The following is a 23073-nucleotide window of genomic DNA, read 5'->3' as shown; positions in this document are numbered from 1 at the left end:
GATGTTGGACTTGATCCCAGGACCCTGGGATCATGACCTGAGCCAAAGGCAGATGCTTAATGACTGAGCCACTCAGGCGCCGGGTCATGTGGTTTTCATCCTTTCTCTTGTTGGTGTGATATATCATGTTGGTTGATTTGCAAATATTGAACCATCCTTGCATCCAGGAATAAATCCTAGTTGATCGTCGTGAATGATTTTCTTAATGTGTTGTTGGATTCGGTTTGCTAGTATTTTTTTTTAAAGATTTTATTTATTTATTTGACAGAGAGTGAGAGAGCACAAGCAGGGGAAGCAGCAGGCAGAGGGAGAGGGAGAAGCAGGCTCCCTGCTGAACAGAGAGCCCAATGAGGGGCTCTATCCCAAGACCCTGGGATCATGACCTGAACTGAAGGCAGCCGCTTAACCAACTGAGCCACCCAGGTGCCCCTCGGTTTGCTAGTATTTTGTTGAGGATTTCTGTATCTATAGTCATCAGAGGTAATGGCCTGTAGTTCTCTTAGTGTCTTTATCTAGTTTTGGTATCAAGATAATACTGCTTCATAGAATGAATTTGGAAATTTTCCTTCCTCTTCTATTTTTTAGAATGGTTTGAGAAAAATAGGTATTAACTTTTCTTCACTCTGGTTTTCATTCAGCATTTCTGAGTACCTAGTCTGTGCCAAGGAGTGGATCGAACAGATTCACATGCAGCACAGATGTGGGCCTGACTTCTGGAGCTCACCTCTAGCAGAGGAGGTGCCACATTGTAGACAGTCTTAGAGTAAAGTAATGCTACAAAGAACAGGGCTAGGTGCTACAAGGGAATATAAATAGGGCTTTGATCTAGTTTTCAGGGGTCAGAGAAGACTTCCATGAAAGTAGAGCCAGGGGCGCCTGGGTGGCTCAGTCGGTTAAGCATCTGCCTTGGGCTCAGGTCATGATCTTGGGGTCCTGGGATTGAGCCCCATGTTGGGCTCCCTGCTCAGTGGGAGTCTGCTTCTCCCTCTCCCTCTGCCCCTCCCCCCCCAACCCGTGCTCTCTCTCTCTCTCTCTCTCAAATAACTAAAATCTTTAGGAGAAAAAAAAGAAGAGACAGTTGAGGTCCAATGAATAGGAGATAGCAAGGCAAAAATGGTAGGGCCTGCAGTGGGAAGAGCATACCAGGCAGAGGGAACAGCATGTGTGAGGCTCTGTGACTGTCTGTGGTCCCATTAAAGAATCAGTGAAAGGCTAGCATGGTTCGACAGGGAGAGTGGAGGGAAGAAGAGGGGGCAAAAGCCACAGGGGGAGGGAGCTGGGCCTGGCCAGGCTTCATTTAGCAGCTTAAGAAGATTCACTGAAAGGATAACTTCCCTGCAAGTTGTGCCTGAGCCAGTCCCAAAGCCACAGGCTACCTCTGTCACTGTGGAATAAAAGGTGGTGGTGTGGGGCACTCAGCGTCGGCTGGGCTCCTTGGCAGGTTTGCAGCCGGGATTGGCGAGGAGGGGTGCCTGGGGTGGGGTGGGAGGAGTGGCAAGCCACCGTTATCTGATGAGCTCAGGACCTGCTCATGCCTTGCAGATACGGCCTGCAAGATGGTCCGCTGGCTCTCTGCCAAGCTTGGCCCCACGGTGGCCTCTCGCTACGTGGCCCGGAACCTGCTCCGCTTGCTGACATCTTGTTATGTTGGTAAGGCCTGTGGTCGGTGCTGGAGATGGAGCTTCATCTCAGACCCTCTGTCCATCTTCAGCCCCCTGTAGGGGGTCCTTCCCACTTCCACGCCCCTGCCAGGTCCTGGGTCGTGGTCTGCAAGCTACTTCCTCCCTTGGGTAGGGCATGGGGTGGGCCCCGCGCTAGAGTGAGCAGGAGTGGCTACCATGGTTCCTGGAAGACTGACCTCCCCCCTGCCTGCCGCGAGCTACTCAAGGCTGCCGGTTCTTCCTTGGCAGGGCCCACTCGGCAGCAATTCACAGTGAGCAGCGGTGAGAGCCCCCCGCTGAGTGCTGGCAACATCTACCAGAAGAGACCGGTGCTGGGTGATGTAGTGTCAGGGCCCGTGCTCAGCTGCCTCCTGCACATCGCCCGTCTGTATGGGGAGCCTGTGCTCACCTACCAGTACCTGCCCTACATTAGCTACCTGGTCAGTCACTGATTTGGCAGCCTCGGGGGAGGCCAGGGAGCTCGAGGGCAGACCTGGGCAATCTGGGGGCTCCGGGGGGAGGGTTCCTTGGGCAGCCTGGCCCTCATCTACTCTGTGGCCCTAGGTGGCCCCAGGGAGCACCTCGGGCCCCAGTCGACTGAACAGCCGTAAGGAGGCAGGCCTGCTGGCGGCAGTGACTCTGACCCAGAAGATCATTGTGTATCTCTCGGACACCACCCTCATGGACATCCTGCCCCGAATCAGCCACGAGGTCTTACTCCCCGTGCTCAGCTTCCTCACGTCCCTCGTCACTGGGTAGGCTGCTGCTGTACCCTCTGTGCAGGGAGTAGCCCGGTGGAGGGGGCTACCCAGGAGGGGCTGGGAAGCTTGGGAGTGAGACGGGACTGGGTGTCAGGAGTCCTGGTTCTGATCCAGCTGTGCAATCCTGAGCAAGCCGCACCTTCTTTCTGTGCCTCAGTTTCCTTATCTGGTTTGGACCCAGTGGTCTTGTAGATTCTGTGCAAGTCCTACAGAGTGGGGGGTCGGGGGCGCTGGAGCTCATGTACTCTCTTTCCAGGTTCCCGAGTGGGGCCCAGGCCCGGACCGTCCTGTGTGTGAAAACCATCAGCCTCATTGCCCTCATATGCCTGCGCATTGGACAGGAGATGGTCCAGCAGCACCTGAGCGAGCCTGTGGCCACCTTCTTTCAAGTCTTCTCTCAGCTGCACGAGCTTCAGCATCAGGTAGGCAGACCTACTTCCCTTACCTGGCTGGGTTGGGCTGGGCAGGGGGCCGTGAACTTGGCTGACTCCCTGGGCTGCCCTGCCCACAGGATCTGAAGCTGGATCCCGTGGGCCGCAGCGAGGGCCAGCTGCCAGAGGTGGCCTTCTCCGATGGGCAGCAGAGGCTAGTGGACCCCAGCCTGCTGGACGAGCTGCAGAAGGTGTTCACCTTGGAGATGGCGTACACAATCTACGTGCCCTTCTCCTGCCTGTTGGGTACTGCCCCACCACATTCCCTTGCAAAGCCTTTGTGGTTCTGTCTCTTCCCCCGGGAGGGCTCTGTGCTCCCCTTGCCCCCAGAGTCCATAGTGGGTCTTCAGCACGGTGTTCTGCGCCAGAGCAAAGGGATTTGGCCTCAGACCTCGGAGTCCCAAGGAGACACAGAAACAGGGACTGAGCATTAGCCAGCAAGGAGGCACGGGGGCTGGTCTAGAGTATCCCTGGGGAACGCAGGGCCGTCAGGCTGATGTACGGACCTCTCCAGGAGCTTCTGAGAGGAATAAGCGGCCTGCTGTCTGTGTAGCCTGCCGTGCGTGCCCGGCACTGCTGAGCGGTTCTGTGTGTTGCCCCTGAGTAGGACGAGCAGCCCTGTGGTCAGATATGCCCTCGTTCCTCCACTGAAACCTGGGTCCTGGGAGGGAGAGCACACCGGCTCTTTCTCACCATTCTGTTTCCGATGCGCCGCATGGCGCCCAGCACCTATAGAGGACGCTCGTGGGAATGAATCCACGTTTTTCTAGGGAAGAAACAGGCTGAGAGACGAAGAGTTCCTTGCCCAGAGTTGCACAGCCAGTACCTGCCCTGTCTTCTGTGGTTCCCAAGCCTTGGCTGGGTGGTGGCAGCTGCCTGCCATCTTCCCTAACCGTAGGACCACTCCCACTCCCATCCAGGTGACATCATCAGGAAAATCATCCCCAACCACGAGCTGGTTGGGGAGCTGGCGGGGCTGTATTTGGAGAGCATCAGTCCAAGCAGCCGCAGCCCTGCCAGTGTGGAGCCCCCCGTGCCCAGCACCGGCCCTGAGTGGGACCCCCAGAGTGGGGGCTGCCCGCGGGATGATGGCCACTCGGGGACCTTTGGGAGCGTCCTGGTGGGGAACCGCATCCAGATTCCTGACGACTCTCAGCCCGAGAGCCCCAGCTTGCTGGGCCCCATCCCGGGGGCGGGCAGCGGGGGCCTCAGCAGCGAGGAGGACCACGCGCTGAAGCGGGAGCTGCCACGGAGTGCCCACGGGCTGAGCGGGAACTGGCTGGCGTACTGGCAGTACGAGATTGGCGTGAGCCAGCAAGATGCCCACTTCCACTTCCATCAGATCCGCCTGCAGAGCTTCCCGGGCCACTCGGGGGCCGTCAAGTGCGTGGCGCCCCTGAGCAGTGAGGACTTCTTCCTGAGCGGCAGCAAAGACCGCACGGTGCGCCTCTGGCCTCTCTACAACTCTGGGGACGGCACCAGTGAGACGGCCCCACGCCTGGTCTATGCCCAGCACCGCAAGAGCATCTTCTTCGTGGGCCAGCTCGAGGCCCCACAGTACGTGGTGAGCTGTGACGGGGCTGTGCACGTCTGGGACCCCTTCACAGGTGAGCGGGCCCAGGTGAGGCCTGTTCTCTTGCTGCCATCCTGTGCCCTGCCAGGCTTCTGGGTATGGGGACCCAGGGTTGGGCAGTTGGGGTGTAATGGCATATGGTGTGGGGTGACCCAGTGAGGCCGCATGGAGGAGCAGTTAGACCTGAGTTGGAATCCGTGAGCCCCGGGCTTGAATTGGTTCTGCCCGCTGGAGGCGTTCGTTTTCCCATCTGTAAAATGGGAATCAGACCGGGGTTAGAAGATGCATGTAGGAGTTTGGCTTAACATGTAGCATGTCATACAAGTTTGGCAAATGGTTGCTTGATTATTTTTTGGCATCAAGGGGAGGGGAGAAATAAGGTTAATAAGGTTTTTAAAGGAGGAGGGGCTAGAGTAGCATTGAGGTAGACCGAGAAGAGGTAACATTTGGTCAGGGGGCGTCGTGGGAAGAGAAGAGGTTGCTTTGGGGACCGGATCCTGGCCTGGCCACAGAAGCAGGAAGGTGGGAGAGTCAAAAAACATCTTTAGCATTTTCTTAGGTCCTCTGGGATATGAGGGGCAGCTCCAGGGTGGGTCAGGGAGATAGGAAGAGTTGGGGTGCTTCCATCAGCTACTGGGACCCCAGATCCCCTGTGCCTTTCCTTCCCAGGGAAGACCCTTCGCGTGATGGAGCCGTGGGACAGCCGGGTGCCCCTGACTGCTGTGGCTGTCATGCCCGCCCCGCATACCAGCATCACCATGGCCAGCTCTGACTCGACCCTGCGCTTTGTGGACTGCAGGAAGCCTGGCCTGCAGGTCAGGGGCGTCCGGTTCCCTGAGCCCTGGCCTGGACTCCCAGCAAGGAGGAGAGACCCCGAAGAGAGAAGGCCAGGGTGGAGTTTAGACTAGTCACCCACAGCAGCAAACCCTGGGGGGTGGGACTCTGATCTGAGACGAAGGGGAGCCCTCCGCTTGATGGAGGGGGAGGGCATAGAGGATCAGGCCCTTCAGCTGTGTGGGCTTGGGGGTGAATGGGGGCTCGGAGAAATGGGTTGGGGTTGGTGGCGGCACTTTAGCTCATGTCCCTCTCTGCAGCACGAGTTCCGCCTCGGTGGCGGGCTGAACCCTGGGCTCGTCCGCTCCCTGGCCGTCAGCCCCAGTGGCCGTAGCGTGGTGGCTGGCTTCTCCTCGGGTTTCATGGTGCTCCTGGACACCCGTACTGGCCTGGTTCTGCGTGGCTGGCCAGCCCATGAGGGGGACATCCTGCAGATCAAGGTGACTGACCAGGTCCCCTTCCCCCCCTCACTGCCCAGTCCAGGCCCTGCTCCGGGTCCTCTTAAGGCCCACCCAGGACAGGCTCCAGCTAAGATGATCTCCCTTGTACCTGCCCCAGGGCTGACAGGCAGGGAGGGTTAGGAGCCAGCTACGCTGCAGGGGCCCAGGTGGCGGGCGGCCCATGGGGGCGGGAAACAGGGGGAGAGCTGCTCCCTGGGGATGCTCTAATGAGTAACCCTTGTCCATATTTGCCTTGCTTGGAGGATCAGGGGTCAGGCCCTGTCCATGACCCAGTTCAGGTTAAATAAAGCTCAGCTGGGAGGCTGTTTACTGCCCCTAGACCACAGAGCAGAGTCCATGCCCCATGCTGGGCTGCCCTAGTGGGGGCAGGGACATCCCGGCCTGGGGATCCTGCCCCCCCCCCCACCCATTCTCAGTCACAGACCTCAGGGACCTGCCCAGGGAGGGGCAGCAGGAGAGGAACAGGACTCTTTGTGGGAGGATTTTTCCAGGCAGCGGCACTCCCTCCCTATCCTGACTGCGCGCAGGGGGTGCACCCAGCACTGCCACTGCTAAGGGCAGACTGCCCCCAACTCTGTCCAGGACCCCAGGGGGCCCAGGGGCCCAGATAGCTTTCAATTCGGACCTTCCAAAGATGCGTCAGGAAGGCTTTGGGGCAGCCTGGGTGTTAATCCTGGCAGTGCCACTTACTAGCTGTGTGGCCTTGGTAGGATTACCTAACTTTTATGAGCCTCGGGTTCTTTCTCTGTAAAATGGGAACAACAGCATTTATGTCATCGAGTTGTCATGGAAATTAAACGTGGTCATATGACATGCCTCACACAACGCCTAGGTATAGTAAGTGCTCAAGTTGCAGGGGTGACTAGGTTAAAGACACTTTATTACAGTCCCATTAACTCCTATGATGTGGTGGGAGGGAGGCAGCTGGTCGCCTGCCCAGGATCCCCTATCTTCCTGGGAGATCCCTGTGCGAGTAAACGGAAGACCCCGGAGCTCGGCGGGCACATGGCAGGGCCCAGGCCCTGCTGAGGCTCTCTTCTCTCCGAGCAGGCGGTGGAGGGCAGTGTCCTGGTCAGCTCCTCCTCTGACCACTCCTTGACCGTGTGGAAGGAGCTGGAACAGAAGCCCACGCACCACTACAAGTCAACATCTGACCCCATCCACACCTTTGACCTGTATGGCAGCGAGGTGGTCACCGGCACGGTGGCCAACAAGATCGGCGTCTGCTCCCTGCTTGAGCCGCCCTCCCAGGCCACCACCAAGCTCAGCTCCGAGAACTTCCGAGGCACGCTCACCAGCCTGGCCTTGCTGCCCACCAAACGCCACCTCCTGCTGGGCTCGGACAACGGGGTCGTCCGCCTCCTGGCGTAGGCTGAGGCGGGGCTGGCCAACAAGGGTGGGCGGACATCCCCCTGGAGTCCATTCCTCACCCTTGTTTTCCCAGCAGCTCCCTCTTGGGCAAGCCTCAGGCCCCGCACCCCGAGTGCCCACGTGGCTTGCCAGCAACAGTGAGGCAGGGGTCCAGGCTCCGGAACTGCCAGAGCCACACCAGTGCTGCCAGAAGGGATCTCCTTCATGGCTTGGGAGAGCTGCTGCCCCCAGTCAGCAGGAAGCAAGAGCGAGAGCGTGGGAAAGCATCGCCCTCCCTTCTTCCTAGCTCTGCCCTCTGGGTCCACATGGGGACAGGGAAGCTCTGAGAAGAGGAAGGGAGGCTGGCCCCGTGCAGCCGGGCTCCAGCCAAGGATGCCCCGCACCTTGCCGAGCTCTCACAAGGCCAGGGCGGCTGCTCAAGTCCAGGACACCGATGGTGCTTGGACTCCAGCCCCTAATGAGGGCTGGCCGTGGTCCAGGAGTTAAGGGCCTTGGGCTGGGGTTGAAGTGTCCACCCAGCCATGCCTTGCCCAGCGTGGGACCAGTAGGGGAAGAAGGAGGGCAGGACCAGGGGAGGGAAAACGGACTGGGCCGGCTGGTTCCTGCCAGGAGTGACCCCATGCCTTGCCTGACCACCCCTCACCACAGTGTTTGTGCCTTGAACTGAGGAGGCAGCCCCTGGGCCCAGTACCCCTGTGGCCCAACACCCTGAGAGAAGGGGTGAGAATGATCTCTGCATCTCAGGTCTCTCCCAGGGGACGGGAAGACCCAGGCATCCCAGGACCCTCACATTCTGGAGCAGAGATGAGGTCTGAGCCTGCGCCCCTACTGCCTCCTCGTTATTTGCAATAGATGTAAATATGACCAATAAATCCTTCAGAAGAGCCACGGAACCGAGTGATGCTTTTCTTGACAATGGCATCAGGGTGGGGAAGAGTTGAGACGCAGCAGCTTCCAGGGCAGTGAAGAGAGGGTGGGAAGCCGGGCAGGAGGGTGGGAGACAGCCTGATCATTGCTCTTGGGTGCCACGGGCACAGGGCTTCTAATGCACGCAGCCCCAGGCCAGTTTCCTGAACCCTCAGCCTTGGGGGAAGGTAAGGAGGCATTGCTCCTGCCGGGAGGATGCTGGCTGGTACTGTGGCCCTCTCTCCTCTCCCCACCCCTTCCAGATCCAGGCTAAAGGCAGCCAATCAGGATCCTGGGCTTAAGGCTTGGGGATGGGCATCTTATCTTGGGTTCCCTACATAGACTCCTGCAGCTTCCCCTTCCTTCCTCTCAGGATGGGAGAGAGGAAAGGACATTGGAAGTGGGAAGCTGGATGTGACCCCGAGCCCAGTCCTGTCCTTGGGCATGTCACATAGCCTCTCTGACCCCACTAAAGTGGGGATAACCCCCCCCCACCACCACCTCATGGGGTTGCTGGCAGGCCCCTGTCCTTCCTGGATCTGCCCTACAGATGAGGACGTTCTCCTCAGCTTCCCTGAACCTCCTTTCTCCAGGCTTGGGGATGGGGGAGGACCCAAATCCACAGGGTCTCCAGGTGGCTGTCTCAGGATTAGATACCCTGGTGGGAATGGGGCTTCCGGCCCCAATATCAATGTTTAACCGGATGTGCAGGTCAATATTTACCAGAAAAGAGAGCAATCTGAACAGGGGTTGGCTGAGAGCAAAGGTCCTGGTGGGAGGGGAGGGCTCAGCTGGGCTGGCTGGAGCCTGAGCAAAGTGTGGGGAGTACCCAAGTGGGGCCAGAGGGACACTGTGTACTGCAGCAAGGATCCTGCAGAGGTACGAGGGGAGGGGTGGCTTGATATGCTCTTTGGGCAGGAGAGGAGGTAAGAGCTGTCCATCTGGCTGAGGGGGCCTGGGGTGAATTTATCCAGAAGACCTCTCATTTCCCAGCCTCCTGGGGTGATGAGGAGCCAAGATGGGGGTTCTGGCAGGACTCTCTCTGGGACTTGGAAAACTAGAGGTCTTTTCTTGTCAGGAAGATTCAAAAGCCCAGGTTGGAGATCAGGGGCCCTGGCCAAGGGGTCCTTGCGTGTGATGGGGGTGGGGCCAGCGGTGATAGAAGGGTCCCCTGGAAGGACTGGCCCTGAGATGGGGGGGGTTGGAGTGTGTGGGACCTGCTCTGAGGCCAGACCAAGACCTGCCCATCCCCACCTGCCAGTCTGGCTTCCTGGAGCTGACCTGGACAGAGTGGGGGGCAAGGCCTGTGTTTCCCGTAAGTCCAAAGGTGGCTCCGTCCAGAGCCATTCATTGGGCTCTGTGGCTGGGTCAACAACGCGGCTCTCCAGCCCACCCCACCAACCCTGCTGAGACTTCAGGAACTCACAGGCCTGTCCACCCTTGTGGTCAAGACCAGACCAGCCAGAAAAGGTGGGTCCATGGACAGCGGGTTGGACAGGAGCTCTGGGAAAGGAGCCCCAGTATACAGGAGGCTTCAGGGCAGGCTTCCCAGAAGAGGAGCCTTGGGCTGGGCTGAGAACAGCCTTATTACTGAGTGCCAGGCATTGTAATCAGGGCCCACAAAGACTGCCTTATTTTGGTCCTCACAATATACCGTGGGAGGAGATAGGGACTTTTGCTACCATTTTGCAAGAAAAGGCAAAGCCCAGAGGGGTTAAGGGAGATATCTAAGGGCCTCTCGGAAGAGGCCGAGTCTGGATTCCAATCCACGGCTGACTCACAAGGCCAGGCCTTGAAGAATGAGGACTTCTTTGGTTTTGATACTTCCCCTGTGAACCAAAACATTTTCAGACATGAAATGTGAAAAACTGGAAAATACAGAGGGGTTAAAGACAATTCAGGGGGACCTCACAGAGGTGGGAACCACTGCCCGTGTGTTTGGGGTGTGCTGGCGGTAGCGGGGTGTCCCCTCAGCGGGAGAGGCTCAGGATCTGCCAAGCCAGGCAGCATGGGGGTGGGCTCCCACGCGGGCGTGCGGCCAGGTGGGAACAGAGGCTTCCTGTCCTGCACAGGAACATGGTGCTGCTCCGGGGGCTCCTGGTGCTCAGCTTGTCCTGCCTGCAGGGTCCTGGCTTGGTGGTGAGCCTGGGCCTCGGTCTGGGTGGGGCTGGGAGGCAGGTGGGGACGCGCCAGGGGTCTGGGCGGGAAGAGGAGGCGGACTGAGTCAGGGGAGGGTCTGGCTCTAAGGGGGTTCCCACTCCTCTCAATCTTTTCTCAACAGTTCTCTCCTGCCAGCGCCATGGAGCCCTTGGACGAGCAGGTACTGGGGAGGGAGAGGCATGAGGAGGGAGGAGGGCCCCCAGGGGCCTCACCTGTGGCTTGGGCAGGGTCGGGGAACCTGTGGGAAGGGTCACGCTCCATCTGCTTCCTCCCTTCTTTAGCTAATGGGCAGGCAGACCCAGGAGAAGCTGCCCCCGCTTAGCCTCCTCAAGTTGGGCAACCAGGTACAACCAGGTGGGGCTGGGGGAAGAGTAGGCGGGGTCCGAGGGAGGAGGGCCAGTCAGCAGGGGCCAGGGAACCGGGGGGCGGGGCCCCGAGGCTGAGGCCAGAAGACAGAGGGTGGGAGGGACCAGCAGAAAGGACCGGGTCCCTCTAATGCCATTGTCCGTGTGACTGTCCCTCTCTCGTCAGGACTGGGACGAGGCCCTGCTGTTCCCAGGCACAGGGGACTCTGAAAGGGATCTTCAACACAGAGCTGACTCCTTGACCCTCTTGACCCCTGATCTGTCCCTGTAGGAGGCCCGTGGCCATACTGTCCTGAAGAAGTCCCCAAGAGACTGCAAGGGGGCCCCAACCCCGGAGCAGACCCGCAGGTTGGCCCAGGCTATGATGGCCTTCACCACAGACCTGTTCTCCCTGGTGGCCCAAAGGTCCACCAGGCCCAACCTCATCCTGTCGCCTCTGAGCGTGGCCCTGGCACTGTCTCACCTGGCACTAGGTAGCGTGGCATCACCTGTCCAGACCAGCAGAGCTGGGAGGCCAGCAGGAACTCACTACTTCAGAGTTTACTAGTGGGTGCTTCCTCCCTCGGGGTCGCTTGGCTGTTTGGTAAAAAGGCAGATTCCTGGGCATACCTCCAGTCTCTGTGAATCAGATTCCCAGGGATGGGGCCTAAGGATATGCTTCTGGTGATTTTTATGCAAGAGTTTGATTGCTGCAATGTCTTCACTGGATGGAGTCTCTCATTGCGGGAAACCGAGGTCCAGAGAGGGCAAACAACTTGGATGGGGTGAGGTCCAGCAGCAGAGATGAAAGTGAAACTTGGGGAGTACCGTCAGTCAGACCAGTTCAGTCGATATGGGAGGGGCATGTGTGGTGTCGGGGGCACGCGCACCACGGGCATTCAGCAGGGACTGGAATGGGCGGCAGGGCCGGGAAAGAGCCGCCGGCCTGGGCCACAGCCCATGTGGTCCCCTCCAGGTGCTCAGAACCAGACGCTGCGGAGGTTAGAGCAGGCGCTGCATGCAGACTCAGGGCTCTGCCTCCCCCACCTGCTGAGCCGCCTTTGCCGAGACCTGGGCCCTGGGGCATTCCGATTGGCTGCCAGAATGTACCTGCAGAAAGGTAGGTGCTGGTGACCTGGAGCTCACAAGGTAGTGCCCTGGGGTGGACAGGGGTGATGGAGATGGGCTTGGCCTCAGGTAGCCAGTCAGAGCATTGGTGGCTCTGGAGCTCAAGCCCCTAGGAACAGCCTGTGACCCCTTCTGTGTAGGATTTCCCATCAAAGAAGACTTCCTGGAACAATCAGAACAGCTCTTCGGTGCAAAGCCCATGAGCCTGACGGGAAGGAAAGGAGATGATCTGCTGAACATCAACCAGTGGGTGAAGGAGGCTACAGAAGGGAAGATTGAGGATTTCCTCTCCGAGCTGCCAGATGACACAGTGTTGCTTCTGCTCAATGCCATCCACTTCCAGGGTGTGTTCCTCCTCTCCTCAGGTCCCCCACCCCAGTAGCCCCTACTCCTGCCCTGTAGGCTGAGCTGAGCTGTGAAACCTTTGTCCTGAGGGTCTCTCTCTCCCCTCAGGGCTGGGCCAGGAGGCAGGGAGCTCTTTGGGTTGTGGCTTGGGGGAGGGTAGGAAACAGGTAACAGTGTGCCAAGAGGGGCCCCAGGAACTGGATGAGGCTGTTTTGAAGAGAGAACCCTAGGAGGAAACTGAGTCCTGGGAGCATGGCAGGGCTCGGGAAGAACGCAAGCCCAGATTTCAAAAATGCTGCAGGGAAGAAACCTCAGATCAACTGAGTATCACCTGGCACAGTGCCCCTTGGGGTTTCGACTTCTACCTTCCGTCCCTGGAATGGGTTCTGGATGGGATGGAGAAGAGACTGGTATAGAACCTCCCCCTATCTGGGTCTACGTGGCCCCCGCCTTCTGCTGGATATAGGTTTCTGGAGGAGCAAGTTTGATCCAAGCCTCACCCAGCGAGACAGTTTCCACCTGAATGAGCAGTTCACGGTACCAGTGGACATGATGCACGCCCGTACATACCCCCTGCGCTGGTTCCTGCTGGAGCAGCCTGAGATACAGGTCACCCTTGATTGCCCAGGCTGGGCCTGGCCACTGGGAGGTGGAGCAGGGAGGGGCAGGCTGTGGGACAGGCACAGGGGTGGAGGGAGGTGTGCCCTGCCTTCCTTGCAGTCACATCTCTGAGACAGGTGGCTCTGCAAGGTCTCGCTACGCCCCGACCCAGGGGGACTGAGGTTCCAGGCTCTTGGAAGTTCATGAATTTGACAAAACTATATTGGGCATTTGCTGTGTGCCAGATACTGTCCTAGGCACTAGAACACACTAGCACAAGGGAGACCAGGTCCCTGCTCTCAGCAGGAAAGACAATACACGAACAAACCTAAATCACAAGATCATTTCAGATAGTGTAAGTGCTATGAAGGTAAAAAAGAAAGTGATCAGTTAGTGACTGGGGAAGGTATTTTATTTTATTTTATTTTTTAAAGATTTTATTTATTTATTTGAGACAGAGAGAATGAGAGAGAGAGAGAGAGAGAGAGAGAGAGAGAGCAAGCACATGAGAGGGGGGAGGGTCAGAGGGAGAAGCAGACTCCCTGCCGAGCAGGGAGCCTGATGCGGGACTCGATCCAGGGACTCCAGGATCATGACCTGAGCCGAAGGCAGTTGCTTAACCAACTGAGCCACCCAGGCGCCCCTGGGGAAGGTATTTTAGATAGAGTGGTCAGGAAGCATTCTTTGAGGATGCTAAGGATGCTACCTGGGAGGGTGTCTGGCATTCTGGCCGAGGAACACCTCCAACCCACAGATCCCGGCTTAACTCTTATTTAACCTGCAAGTATCAGCTTCAAGGTCACTTCCTCCAGGAAGCCTTTCCCAATCCCATGCCCATGTGGGGAGGTAGTGTTAACTGTACTTCACAGGTGAGGAAGTGGAGGCTCAGGGAGGCCGAACACACACCTGAGAAGAATGGACCGGCACCCCTGGTCCATCCGTCTCAGAAGCGTATGCTCGCCCAGACCCCCACTGGTCTGGACACTTTCTGGTCCTCATGTTGTCTCCTCTCCTCCTCTGTAGGTGGCTCATTTCCCCTTCAATAACAACATGAGCTTTGTGGTCATTATGCCCACCCACTTTGAGTGGAATGTGTCCCGGGTGCTAGCCAACCTGAGCTGGGACATCCTGCACCAGCCTTCGCTTCGAGAGAAACCCACCAAGGTCCGGCTGCCCAGGCTGCATCTCAACCACCAGCTGGACCTGGTGGCCACCCTCCGCCGGCTGGGTAAGGAGGCCGGCCATGGGACAGCCCCCTAGGTCAGGCTAGGCAGAGTGCGTGAGGGGGGCACACCCCCGCCCCCGGCAGTGGGTCCAAGTCAGAGCAGCAGCCTTGTGTCCTGGCCTTTTCGGGGGCTTTGGGAAGTAAGAGGGCTTCCTAGGACCCCCCCTGGGCCCTCTGTCCTGGGGTGGGCTGGGGTGGCCCAGGGAATGGGGACCTGCTCCATCCAAGACTGAGCATTGCAAACACTCTCAGGCGGGGAACCTGGGTGGCATGTGGGCCTTGCTGGCTGTCCCGCCAGGGGCACTGAGCTAGACCCTGGGCGCCCACTGCCTACGAAGACTCAGTCAAATGGAGTTGGGCAGATAAGGAATCAGGTATTCACAATTCAGCGTAAGTGATAAGACAGAGGGCTTTTCTCCAGTTCACCAAAGAAAAGGCACCTGCCCGGACTTTGGGGCAGGGGATCGGGAAAGGCTTCCTGGAGGAAGTGACCTTGAGGCTGATACTTGGAGGTTAAAAAATAAGAGTTAAGCTGGGATCTGTGGGTTGGAGGTGTTCCTTGGCTAGAATACCAGACACCCTCCCAGGCAGGTCCGGGCAGCCTGTGGAGCAGAAGGCAGCTCTGACTCGCCATCTCCTGCCCTGGGCAGGCCTGCAGGAACTGTTCCAGGCCCCAGACCTGCGTGGGATCTCTGACCAGAGCCTGGTGGTCTCCAGCGTGCAGCATCAGTCCACGCTGGAGCTCAGCGAGGCCGGTGTGGAGGCAGCCGCGGCTACTGGCACGGCCATGTCCCGCATGTCTCTCTCCTCCTTCAGCGTGAACCGCCCCTTTCTCTTCTTCATCCTCGAGGACACAACAAGACTGCCCCTCTTCGTGGGCAGCGTGAGGAACCCCAACCCTAGTGCGCAGTGGGAGCGCAAGGAGCAGCAGGATTCGCCGGATGACAGGAACTACTTCCAGAACCAGAAAGCCTTCCCCCGTGGAGACAAGCCCTTCGGCCCTGACTTGAAACTCGCGCCCCCCTCAGAGGAGGATTACCCCCAACTTCATAGCCCCAAGTGAGAGGCCAGCGGCCAGCATCCCAAGTCCCTGCCTGCAACAACCTCTCCACTCCTGGGACTCTTTCCAGACGGCTTTGTGGGATTAGGGCCGGGGCCTTGGTGGGCAGCCTGGGAGCGAGAGGGAGCCATCCTCTCCCGGCCCCTCTCCGGGGGAGCTTGGGGTGGGTGGGGCCGGGACGAGGGCAGGCCTCGGGGAACCATGGGCCTTGATCCCACATGGTTTCTTTGCAAAGAGCCCGTCCTTGTTTGGGGCTTGGGCAGAGGGGCAGCTGTCGATCCACTTTTGTCAGGAAAGTGGGTAGGTCGTTCCCGAAGCCGGCTGGGGCACTTCCACATTTGTTTACCAGAGAGTGGGAGGCAGGAGGGATTGGATACCTTGGCTGGGGCGAGGAGCCTTGTCCGGCTCTGTGGGTGGGGGCCTTGCCTTGCACCTCAGGGCTTCTGCCACCACCTGCCCCAGGCCCTCCAGCCTCCACTCGCCCTGATGCTCTGCCACCCAGCCTCCCCACAGATACCAACATTGCCAGGACTCTCCCTCCCTCCTCTTCTTCCTGGGCCAGGTGTCCCAGGGCCTGCGGGGCGGGAGGGAGGGCAATAGTCCCCTCAGGCTCTTTTGTAAAGTTTTTGTAGTGATTTTTACGGCACCCGAATAAAGAATGAATGGCCCTGGCTGCTTTGATGTCACTATTCTGGGGGGAGTGGGGGCAGCCCCCGCCCCCCCGCCCCGTCCCACCGGAAGGCGGGAGGACGCCACAGGCTGCCCGGAGCACCGCGCTGGGCCCCCGAGAGCAGGCAGCCCTTCTCTGCCACGTCTGTTGTCGGCCGCTCGCCAGCCCTTCTGGGCGCAGTCCCCTCTGACCTCGCCACCCGCTCCACGGCCCCCTCCACGCCAGCCTGGCTCCCCCTCCACGCCAGCCTGGCTCCGCTCTCAGCCGGCTCCTCTCTCGGAGGCCGCAAGCAGCCAGCAACAAGGGTGGCTCAGAATAGCGCTGGCCTCCGGGGTTGGGAGCAAACTGGCAATTAGGGAGCTTGGGGAGTTTCTAATTACATGCCGGTCCTTCTGCCAGGGGCCGGCGCCCGCCAGCCCAGGGGCGGGGGAGGGGGGGTCAGGCTGCCGGGAGCAGCGGCAGGATTTGGGGGAGGTGGTTGGGCGCAGCTTGGCCCCGGGGTGGGGGCCGCACGGGGGTCCACGTGCGTGGGCCTGTGTCTCTGAGCGCGAGGTGTCCGTGTGAAGGGCAGTGGTCAAGAGCAAGGGCCTGGGATGGACTCTTGCTACTTACAGACCAGCGGTGTGGGGAGACGGTAATACATAGAAGGAGTGAAATCGGCGGTGAGGCCGAGGGTGGGAAGCGCTGTGGTGAGAAATAGAGCAGGAAAGGCCTCCCGCAGAAGGTGTTGTGGGAGCAGAGTCCTGAAGCAGGTGAGGGCAGGCACCGGGGACCAGCTCGGGGAAGAGCTTCCGGGACAGCGGAGTAGCAAGGGCGGAGTTCCTGGAGGGAGCATGCGCGGAAGGTTCAGGATGAGCAGGAGATCCGTGGGGCTGGAGTGGAGGGGTGGGAAAGAGTCAGAGGGGGGCATTTGGGGCTTTAGGGCCCCTGTAAAGACTGTTGCTTTTATCTTAGGAGTAAGAGGTAATTGGAAAGTTAAATCAGCAAGCCACCAACTTAATTTTACCTGCAAAATCTTTCTGAGCTCTCTCCTCCTCTCCATTCTGGCTCTAAGCCATGGATCTGGTCGTCATGCCCAAGGGTCACTGCCCTTGCCTCCTAGGTCCTCCCTGCTCCTGGTCTGGCTGTCTTCCCTCCGTTCCCCTGCAAGTGCTTATCAGAGCCCGTGTGTGTCAGCGGTGCATCAGGCTCTGGGGATGCAGTGAGCAAGCCCACAAGATCTGTCCCCCTCCCCCCAGAGCCTAAATCCAGCCGTAGAGTGGTCTAGACAAGAAACAAGGTAACATTTTCTGTTGAAATATGGTCTGGAAAATACACAAGTCAGAACTGTACATGAGCATAATGAATTTTCTCATGAACCAGAATCAAATACCCCTGTGCAACCAGCACCCACATCAGGAAACAGTAGTCACTTTTTTTTTTTTTTAAAGATTTTGTTTATTTGAGAGAGAGAATGAGCACATGAGCCAGGGGGGAGAGGGAGAAGCAGACTCCCCGCGGAGCAGGGAGCCCAACTCCGGGCTTGATCCCAGGACCCTGGGATCATGACCTGAGCCAAAGGCAGACGCTTAACCGACTGAGCTACCCAGGCGTCCCTGTCACTCCCCTGACTTCTAATAACAGATTACTCTTTCCTGGTTCTGAACTCCATGTAAAGGAATCATACAGTCTGCTCTCTTGGGTCTGGCTTCTTTCATTCAACCTCATGTTTGTGACATTCATCTGGGTTGTGGATGGCAGTAATCCATTCACTGAGGAAAGCTTTTAATTGAGGGGTGCCACGGTCTGATGTAAGCCCTAGAAGGCTCACTTGGCTGCTCTGTGGAGAACAGAATGTAGAGGGACAAGCGTGGGTTAGCAGGCAAGAGACAGGTGGCCTGGCCCAGGTGTCGGCTGTGGAAATGGAGGAAAGGGGTCAGCGTGCAGAAATATTTTGCCGGGAGTGCTATAGAATTCGTGCATAAATTGTACGGACATGAGGGAAAGGATAGGCTCAAGGATCGCGGGGTATAGGGTTCAGATTCCTGTTTTGGTTTTTTTTTCTTTTTTTAAAAGATTGTTTTATTTATTTGACAGAGAGAGACACAGCGAGAGAGGGAACACAAGCAGGGGGAGTGGGAGAGGGAGAAGCAGGCTTCCCACTGAGCAGGGAGCCCAATGATGTGGGGCTCGATCCCAGGACGCTGGGGTCATGACCTGAGCCGAAGGCAGCCACTTAACCGACTGAGCCACCCAGGCGCCCCTGGTGGAGGTAACCTGAGAGGAGAGGAGATATAGATAGAGAGGAAAAGGGGTCCCAGATCAAGTGAGCAAAGGAGACAGAAAAGACGCGGCATGTGTGGTGGGGGGGGGGAAGGGCCCGGAATGGAAGTGTGTGGAGCGGCAGAGTTTCAAGAAGGAGGAACAGTCTGCTCTCCGGCCTGCTGTCCAGGGAAGAGGTGTCCTATCGGTGGTCAACATGAGAGTCACCCATGAACCTGGCGACAGCTGTTTCAGTGGAGAGATGGGCATAGAAGCAAGATTGGGGTTGAGGAGGGAATGGCGCTAAGAACTACAGACACAAGAATAAATAGCTCTTTCCCTCGTGGCCATGAGGGAGAGAGGAGAAATGGACAGTAGGCTTAGGGGGTGTGGCACAGAGGAAGTGTCACCAAACAGGGGAGTGACAGAGGATGTTTGAAGGCTGTGGGATGGCCCGCAGAGATGGATACGTGGATTAGGCAGGAGAGGGGCCACCTGCAGGAGCAGAACCCATGGAGAACACAGTGGAGGCCCCCTCCTTTGGCAGCAGCGGGACACCTTTCATGGCAATCAGAGGAGGAGAGATGAATCTTTGTAAGTTACCATGAAATAATTGGAGCACACAAAAAGGTATAATGAATTGCATAAGGTCATTGCTCAGCGGACAGATCTGTGTTGATAAAAGTGGCTTCCCTTCACGATTTCTCAGGGCTGTAAGACTTCTCCACCTCTATCCACTCAGCTATTGATGGGCATGCAAAGAGCTTCCACTTTTTTTTTTTTTGGCCACTACAAACAGCGCTGCAATAACATTTTTTTAAAGATTTATTTATTTGAAAGAGAGAGAATGAGAGAGAGAGAGAGAGCACATAAGAGGGGGGAGGGTCAGAGGGAGAAGCAGACTCCCTGCCAAGCAGGGAGCCCGATGCGGGACTCAATCCAGGGACTCCAGGATCATGACCTGAGCCGAAGGCAGTCGCTTAACCAACTGAGCCACCCAGGCGCCCTTGCGATAACATTCTTGTACATGCATACTTTGTGCACGTATGTGGAGTTTTTCCAGCACACATGCTTAGGAGTGGAAGTGCTGAGTTGTGGGTTCGGGTTTACCCATCTTTAATTGTAAGGGCTGCCATATATGGTTATGCACAGCTTTGCCATTTGGGGCCAGATTCTTCCTCAAAGTGGTTGTGTCAATTTACATTCCCACATTCTCACCAGCAGGGCAGAAGAGATCCTGGTTGTCCACATCCTCACCAACACTTGGTCTTGTCAGATGTTTAAAATTTGGCCATCTGATGAGCGTGAAATACACTTGTCAAATTATGGTTTTGATTTGCATTCCTCTGATTACTGGTGAGGATGAAACATCTTTTTCAGAAGTTTATTGGCCACTTAGGATTCTTCTCCTGTGAATTACCTGGGTCTGTGGTTCTGCTGAGTTTTTATTTTTTGTATTAATTTATAGTTCTTTCTATATTACCATTCATAATCTTTTTTGTCAGTTTCCTGTGTAACAAATATTTTCTCCCAGTGTGAGGCCTTTGTTCTCACTTTGTTTTATGGTATCTCTTCCTGAAAATAAGTTTTTAACTTTAGTGTCAAATTTATCAATCCTTTGGGTGGCTCAGTCAGTTGAGCATCTGCCTTTGGCTCAGGTCATGATCTTGGAGTTCCGGGATCTAGCAGCCCTGGATCGGGCTCCCTGCTCAGCGGGGAGTCTGCTTCTCCCTCTCCCTGCTCTTGTGCTCTCTCTCTCTTGCTCTCTCTCTTTCTCCCTCTCAAATAAATAAATAAATAAATTCTTTTTAAAAATTTATCAATCTTTTATAATCTCTGCTTCTTTTGGTGTCTTGTCTAAAAAAAAAAATCTTTTTTTAAAGTAGGCTCCATCCCCATTGCGGAGCCCAATGTGGGGTTTGACCTGGGGGTTGAGGTGGGGCTGATGTGGGGCTGACGTGGGGCTTGAACGTATGACCCAGAGATCAAGATCTGAGCTGAGATCCAGAGTTGGAAGCTCAACTGACTGAGTCACCCAGGCACCCCCCCCAAAAAAAATCCTTTCTACCTAGAGATCACAAAGGGATCCATCTATATTTTTTTCTAAAACATTTACAGTTTTTCCTGTTGTATATGTGTGTTGGCATTTGCTTTTTAAAGCATTAAAAATATTTCTGAAAGGATACATAGGAAAGATATTAACATCAGAGGTCTCCGGGGAGCGCAATCAGGTAACTGGAGATTACAGTGAGGGGAAGACTTTTCACTGTTTACCTCTTGTTGCTTTTGAGTTTTGAACCATGTGAACAAAATGCTATTCTTAAATAATTTGAATAAAAAGTCATTAAGAAATGTTCTGCAGGGCGCCTGGGTGGCTCAGTCAGTTAAGCGTCTGCCTTCAGCTTGGGTCACGATCCCAGGGTCCTGGGATCGAGTCCTGCATTGGGTTCCCTGCTCAGCGGGTAGTCTGCTTCTCCCTCTCCCTGCCGCTCCCCCTGCTTGTGCTCTCTCTCTCTCTCTGACAAATAAATAAATAAAATATTTTTAAAAAAAGAAAGAAAGGCTCTGCAAAAACAGAAATTGCTGTTCACGTTTAATCCCTAATGTAGCTAGAGCTACTTGTTGTGTATCGTGTGAGATAGGGACCCAACTTTAACTTGTCCACATAGATAGTTATGCCCTTCCTGCCTTTCTGTGCTTAGCCCATTCTTTTTTTTTTTTTTTTTAATTTGAGAGAGAGAGAATGAGAGATAGAGAGCACGAGAGGGAAGAGGGTCAGAGGGAGAAGCAGACTCCCTGCTGAGCAGGGAGCCCGATGTGGGACTCGATCCCAGGACTCCAGGATCATGACCTGAGCTGAAGGCAGTCGCTTAACCAACTGAGCCACCCAGGCGCCCCTTAGCCCATTCTTATTCACCCTTCAAGATTCAGCTTAGGTTCATATATTCCGACTACATTGCCACAACACCCTAGAGAACAATGCTGTCCAATAGAAATACAATGCAAACTACATATGTGATTTAAGATTTTCTAGTAGTCACATTAAAAAGAAATGGGTGAAATTAAGTTCAATAATATATTTTATTTAACCCAATATATATAATTGGCATTAAAATTATTGAGATACTTTACATTATTTTTTTCATACTAAATATCCAGAGTCTGGTGTGTATTTTACACTTACAGCAGCTCAGACTAGCCACATCTCAAGGGCTCTGTGGCCACATGGCTAGTGGCTATGGTATTGTATTGGCTGTAGAGACTGCTAGCATAGAATGTGTCACATTATAGTGGAATGATCTGTTCTCATACTACCCTTTTATTAGCCAGTAAATTTCTGGAGTGTGCCACTGAGTCGTCTTCTTTTTTTTTTTTTTAAGATTTTATTTATTTATTTGAGGGAGAGAGAATGAGAGATAGAGAGCACGAGAGGGAAGAGGGTCAGAGGGAGAAGCAGACTCCCTGCTGAGCAGGGAGCCCAATGCGGGACTCGATCCCGGGACTCCAGGATCATGACCTGAGCCGAAGGCAGTCGCTTAACCAACTGAGCCACCCGGGCGCCCCGAGTCTTATTTTCATCTGTATCTTCCTCCTCCTCCACACACTTAGCTAGTGCCTTGCATGGAGGTATTCCATTTTTTGATGAAAGGACTGAACTCTGTTGATACATTTTTTCTTACATAAAGCTGAACCTTGCCCACTGGAAAGTTCTACCCAGAGGCTCTAGCTCTGCTCCCGGGAGCCTCACATGAGGTGATGTTTCCCTAAATTTTCTCTTCCTTCTGCTAGATATCCCAGAGCGTTCTCCATCCCTTCTCTGAGCTCTCCTCTAAATGACCACTGGGCTTTCGGTCAACACTCATACCTGCCTAGAAGGCATTTTGTTACACTAATTATTTCTCATTTTTTATTTTTCTAAAAGATTTATTTATTCATTTGAGAGAGAGAAAGCGTGCACATGAGCGGGGAGAGAAGAGAGGTAGAGGGAGAAGCAGACTCCCCTACTCAGCAGGGAGCCCAATACAGGGCTCAATCCCAGGACCCCGAGATCATGATGTGAGTGTAAGGCAGACGCTTCACTCAGCTACCCAGGTGCCCCTCCCACGTCGATATTTTAGATTCACAACCATATCGTAAGGTCCTAAGCATCCCAGGTGAGCAGGGTCTAGGTGTTGTCCTGTCTAGGTGACCTCTATGATACCTAGGCAGTGCCAGGCACACAGTCCGCCTCCCCTCAGGACCAATGGTTATAGCACAGCTCAATTCTTCCTCCAGTCGGATATTTTTTTCCACTGCGCTTTCTGATCTTCAGAAATCACAGAATTCCAGGGCTGAAAAAGCAAATAGACATCCCAGTTCCATCTCTTCATTTTTGAGTCAAGAAAGCCAGGAGAGTTGTCCTCCCCAAATCCCAGTTAGTGCCAGAACCAAGGACCAGGAAAAATCTAGAGTCCCAGCACAGGAGCGGGGTTTGCTCTGGTCCGGCCTGCCTTCCGGGCTTCCTCCAGAAGACTGTTCCTAGGCCCTGTCTCCCACCCAAGTGGGCCAGGGTGCCCCCTGGGGGTGGGACTGCGGGCAGGAGGAAGGCCAGGGCCCTTGAAGGAAGGTCTGGTGGGGAAGGCGGCTGTGTGGAGGTGTGTGTTGGCGGTGTGGGGTGGAAGGGCAGCAGGGGGTTAAAGTTAACATCAGGCAATGATGCAATCACAGAATCCGAATTGAGTGCAGGTCGCTTTAAGAAGGGAGTAGCTGTAATCTGAAGCGTGCTGGGTTCTGGACTGGGAGGCGCAGGCTGGAGCCCCTCGGCATGCAGACCTAGGCTGGCGAGCTGCTGCGGCACACCCACAGGGAAAGCAGCTCCTGGTCTGGCGCGAGTGTCAGGGTAAGACTGGACAGGCTCCCCTGGGCCGGGGGCCCTGGGAGAGGCAGGAGTACTCCAGGGAGCAGCAAAGAGGGGTGCAAGGGAGAGGAGGTGGGGGGACAGTGGCTCCTGCAGCTTGGGGACCAGGGTGCAGAGGGAGCTGGGGCTCGGAAGGCCAGGGCCCAATTATCCCCAAGTCCCACTGCCCCACTAGGAGAAGAGACTGGGAAGACTTTTGAATGAAGTGGGTGGGTAGCCATGGGGGAGGGCAGTGGTGGGAAGGAGCAGAGGGCGCAGCTGCTGGGCCCGGTCGAAGCAGCACCTCGAAGGGGTTCTGCGGCCCTGGCGCCCCGAGGGAAGGACGCTGTCCCCCAGCTGGGCTTCCCTGGGGCAGTCAGGAGGCAGCCCCCCCCCCCCCCCCCCCCCCCCCCCCCCCCCCCCCCC

General features: G+C 56.2%; 3 protein-coding genes across 14 annotated transcripts in view; all 3 read left to right on the top strand.

Moving 5' to 3' along the window:
* WDR81 (WD repeat domain 81) overlaps positions 1-7985 on the top strand; it is an 84910-nt gene extending 76925 nt beyond the window's left edge. For 3 of the 5 annotated variants that reach the window (XM_073879297.1, XM_025851160.2, XM_025851157.2), the window contains 9 exons: positions 1543-1650; positions 1911-2101; positions 2226-2416; positions 2679-2844; positions 2934-3099; positions 3774-4460; positions 5096-5241; positions 5521-5700; positions 6772-7985. In XM_073879297.1, coding sequence (XP_073735398.1) covers positions 1543-1650; positions 1911-2101; positions 2226-2416; positions 2679-2844; positions 2934-3099; positions 3774-4460; positions 5096-5241; positions 5521-5700; positions 6772-7092 — 2156 coding nt within the window. In that variant the 3' untranslated portion in view covers positions 7093-7985. Of the gene's footprint in view, positions 1-1542; positions 1651-1910; positions 2102-2225; positions 2417-2678; positions 2845-2933; positions 3100-3773; positions 4475-5095; positions 5242-5520; positions 5701-6771 lie in introns of those variants that run through there. The other 2 variants (XM_025851158.2, XM_025851159.2) reach the window with 2 other exon arrangements.
* Positions 7986-8742: 757 nt separating this feature from the next.
* On the top strand, positions 8743-15533 carry SERPINF2 (serpin family F member 2). Of its 7 annotated transcripts, none has more exons than XM_025851573.2 (11): positions 8749-8877; positions 9260-9468; positions 10071-10137; positions 10280-10318; positions 10440-10502; positions 10795-10996; positions 11479-11622; positions 11771-11974; positions 12442-12584; positions 13599-13803; positions 14451-15533. In XM_025851573.2, the coding sequence occupies exons 3-11, from the start codon at positions 10075-10077 to the stop codon at positions 14861-14863; spliced, it is 1476 nt and encodes a 491-aa protein (XP_025707358.1). In that variant the 5' UTR covers positions 8749-8877; positions 9260-9468; positions 10071-10074; the 3' UTR covers positions 14864-15533. The 7 variants fall into 7 exon arrangements, with proteins under 7 accessions (XP_073735407.1, XP_025707358.1, XP_025707359.1 ...); XM_073879305.1 differs by having other exon boundaries at positions 8850-8877; positions 9450-9468; XM_073879307.1 differs by lacking the exon at positions 8749-8877 and adding an exon at positions 8936-9094 and having other exon boundaries at positions 14617-14755.
* Positions 15534-22498: 6965 nt separating this feature from the next.
* The window catches only part of SERPINF1 (serpin family F member 1), an 11710-nt gene continuing 11135 nt past the window's right edge, over positions 22499-23073 (top strand). Inside the window, exon 1 of one of the 2 annotated variants that reach the window (XM_025851435.2) lies at positions 22499-22650. The gene's annotated coding sequence lies outside the window, so the exon portion shown is untranslated. The remainder of the gene's footprint in view (positions 22651-23073) is intronic. The other variant, XM_073879290.1, reaches the window with a different exon arrangement.

The sequence above is a fragment of the Callorhinus ursinus genome, unplaced genomic scaffold (genome assembly GCF_003265705.2).
Source record: "Callorhinus ursinus isolate GAN/ISIS: 27379988/994484 unplaced genomic scaffold, GSC_fseal_2.0 scaffold34, whole genome shotgun sequence".
Lineage (NCBI taxonomy): Eukaryota > Metazoa > Chordata > Mammalia > Carnivora > Otariidae > Callorhinus > Callorhinus ursinus.
Note: the sequence above shows the minus strand (reverse complement) of the source record. Positions and strands in the feature narration are given on the sequence as shown.

Coding starts and splice junctions, on each gene's coding strand:
- SERPINF2 (XM_073879303.1), top strand. CDS start 9,017: ATGGGGGTTCTGGCAGGACTCTCTCTGGGACTTGGAAAACTAGAGGTC. Junction 10,138..10,279: donor TGCAGGGTCCTGGCTTGGTG/GTGAGCCTGGGC, acceptor TTTTCTCAACAG/TTCTCTCCTGCCAGCGCCAT. Junction 10,319..10,439: donor TGGAGCCCTTGGACGAGCAG/GTACTGGGGAGG, acceptor TCCCTTCTTTAG/CTAATGGGCAGGCAGACCCA.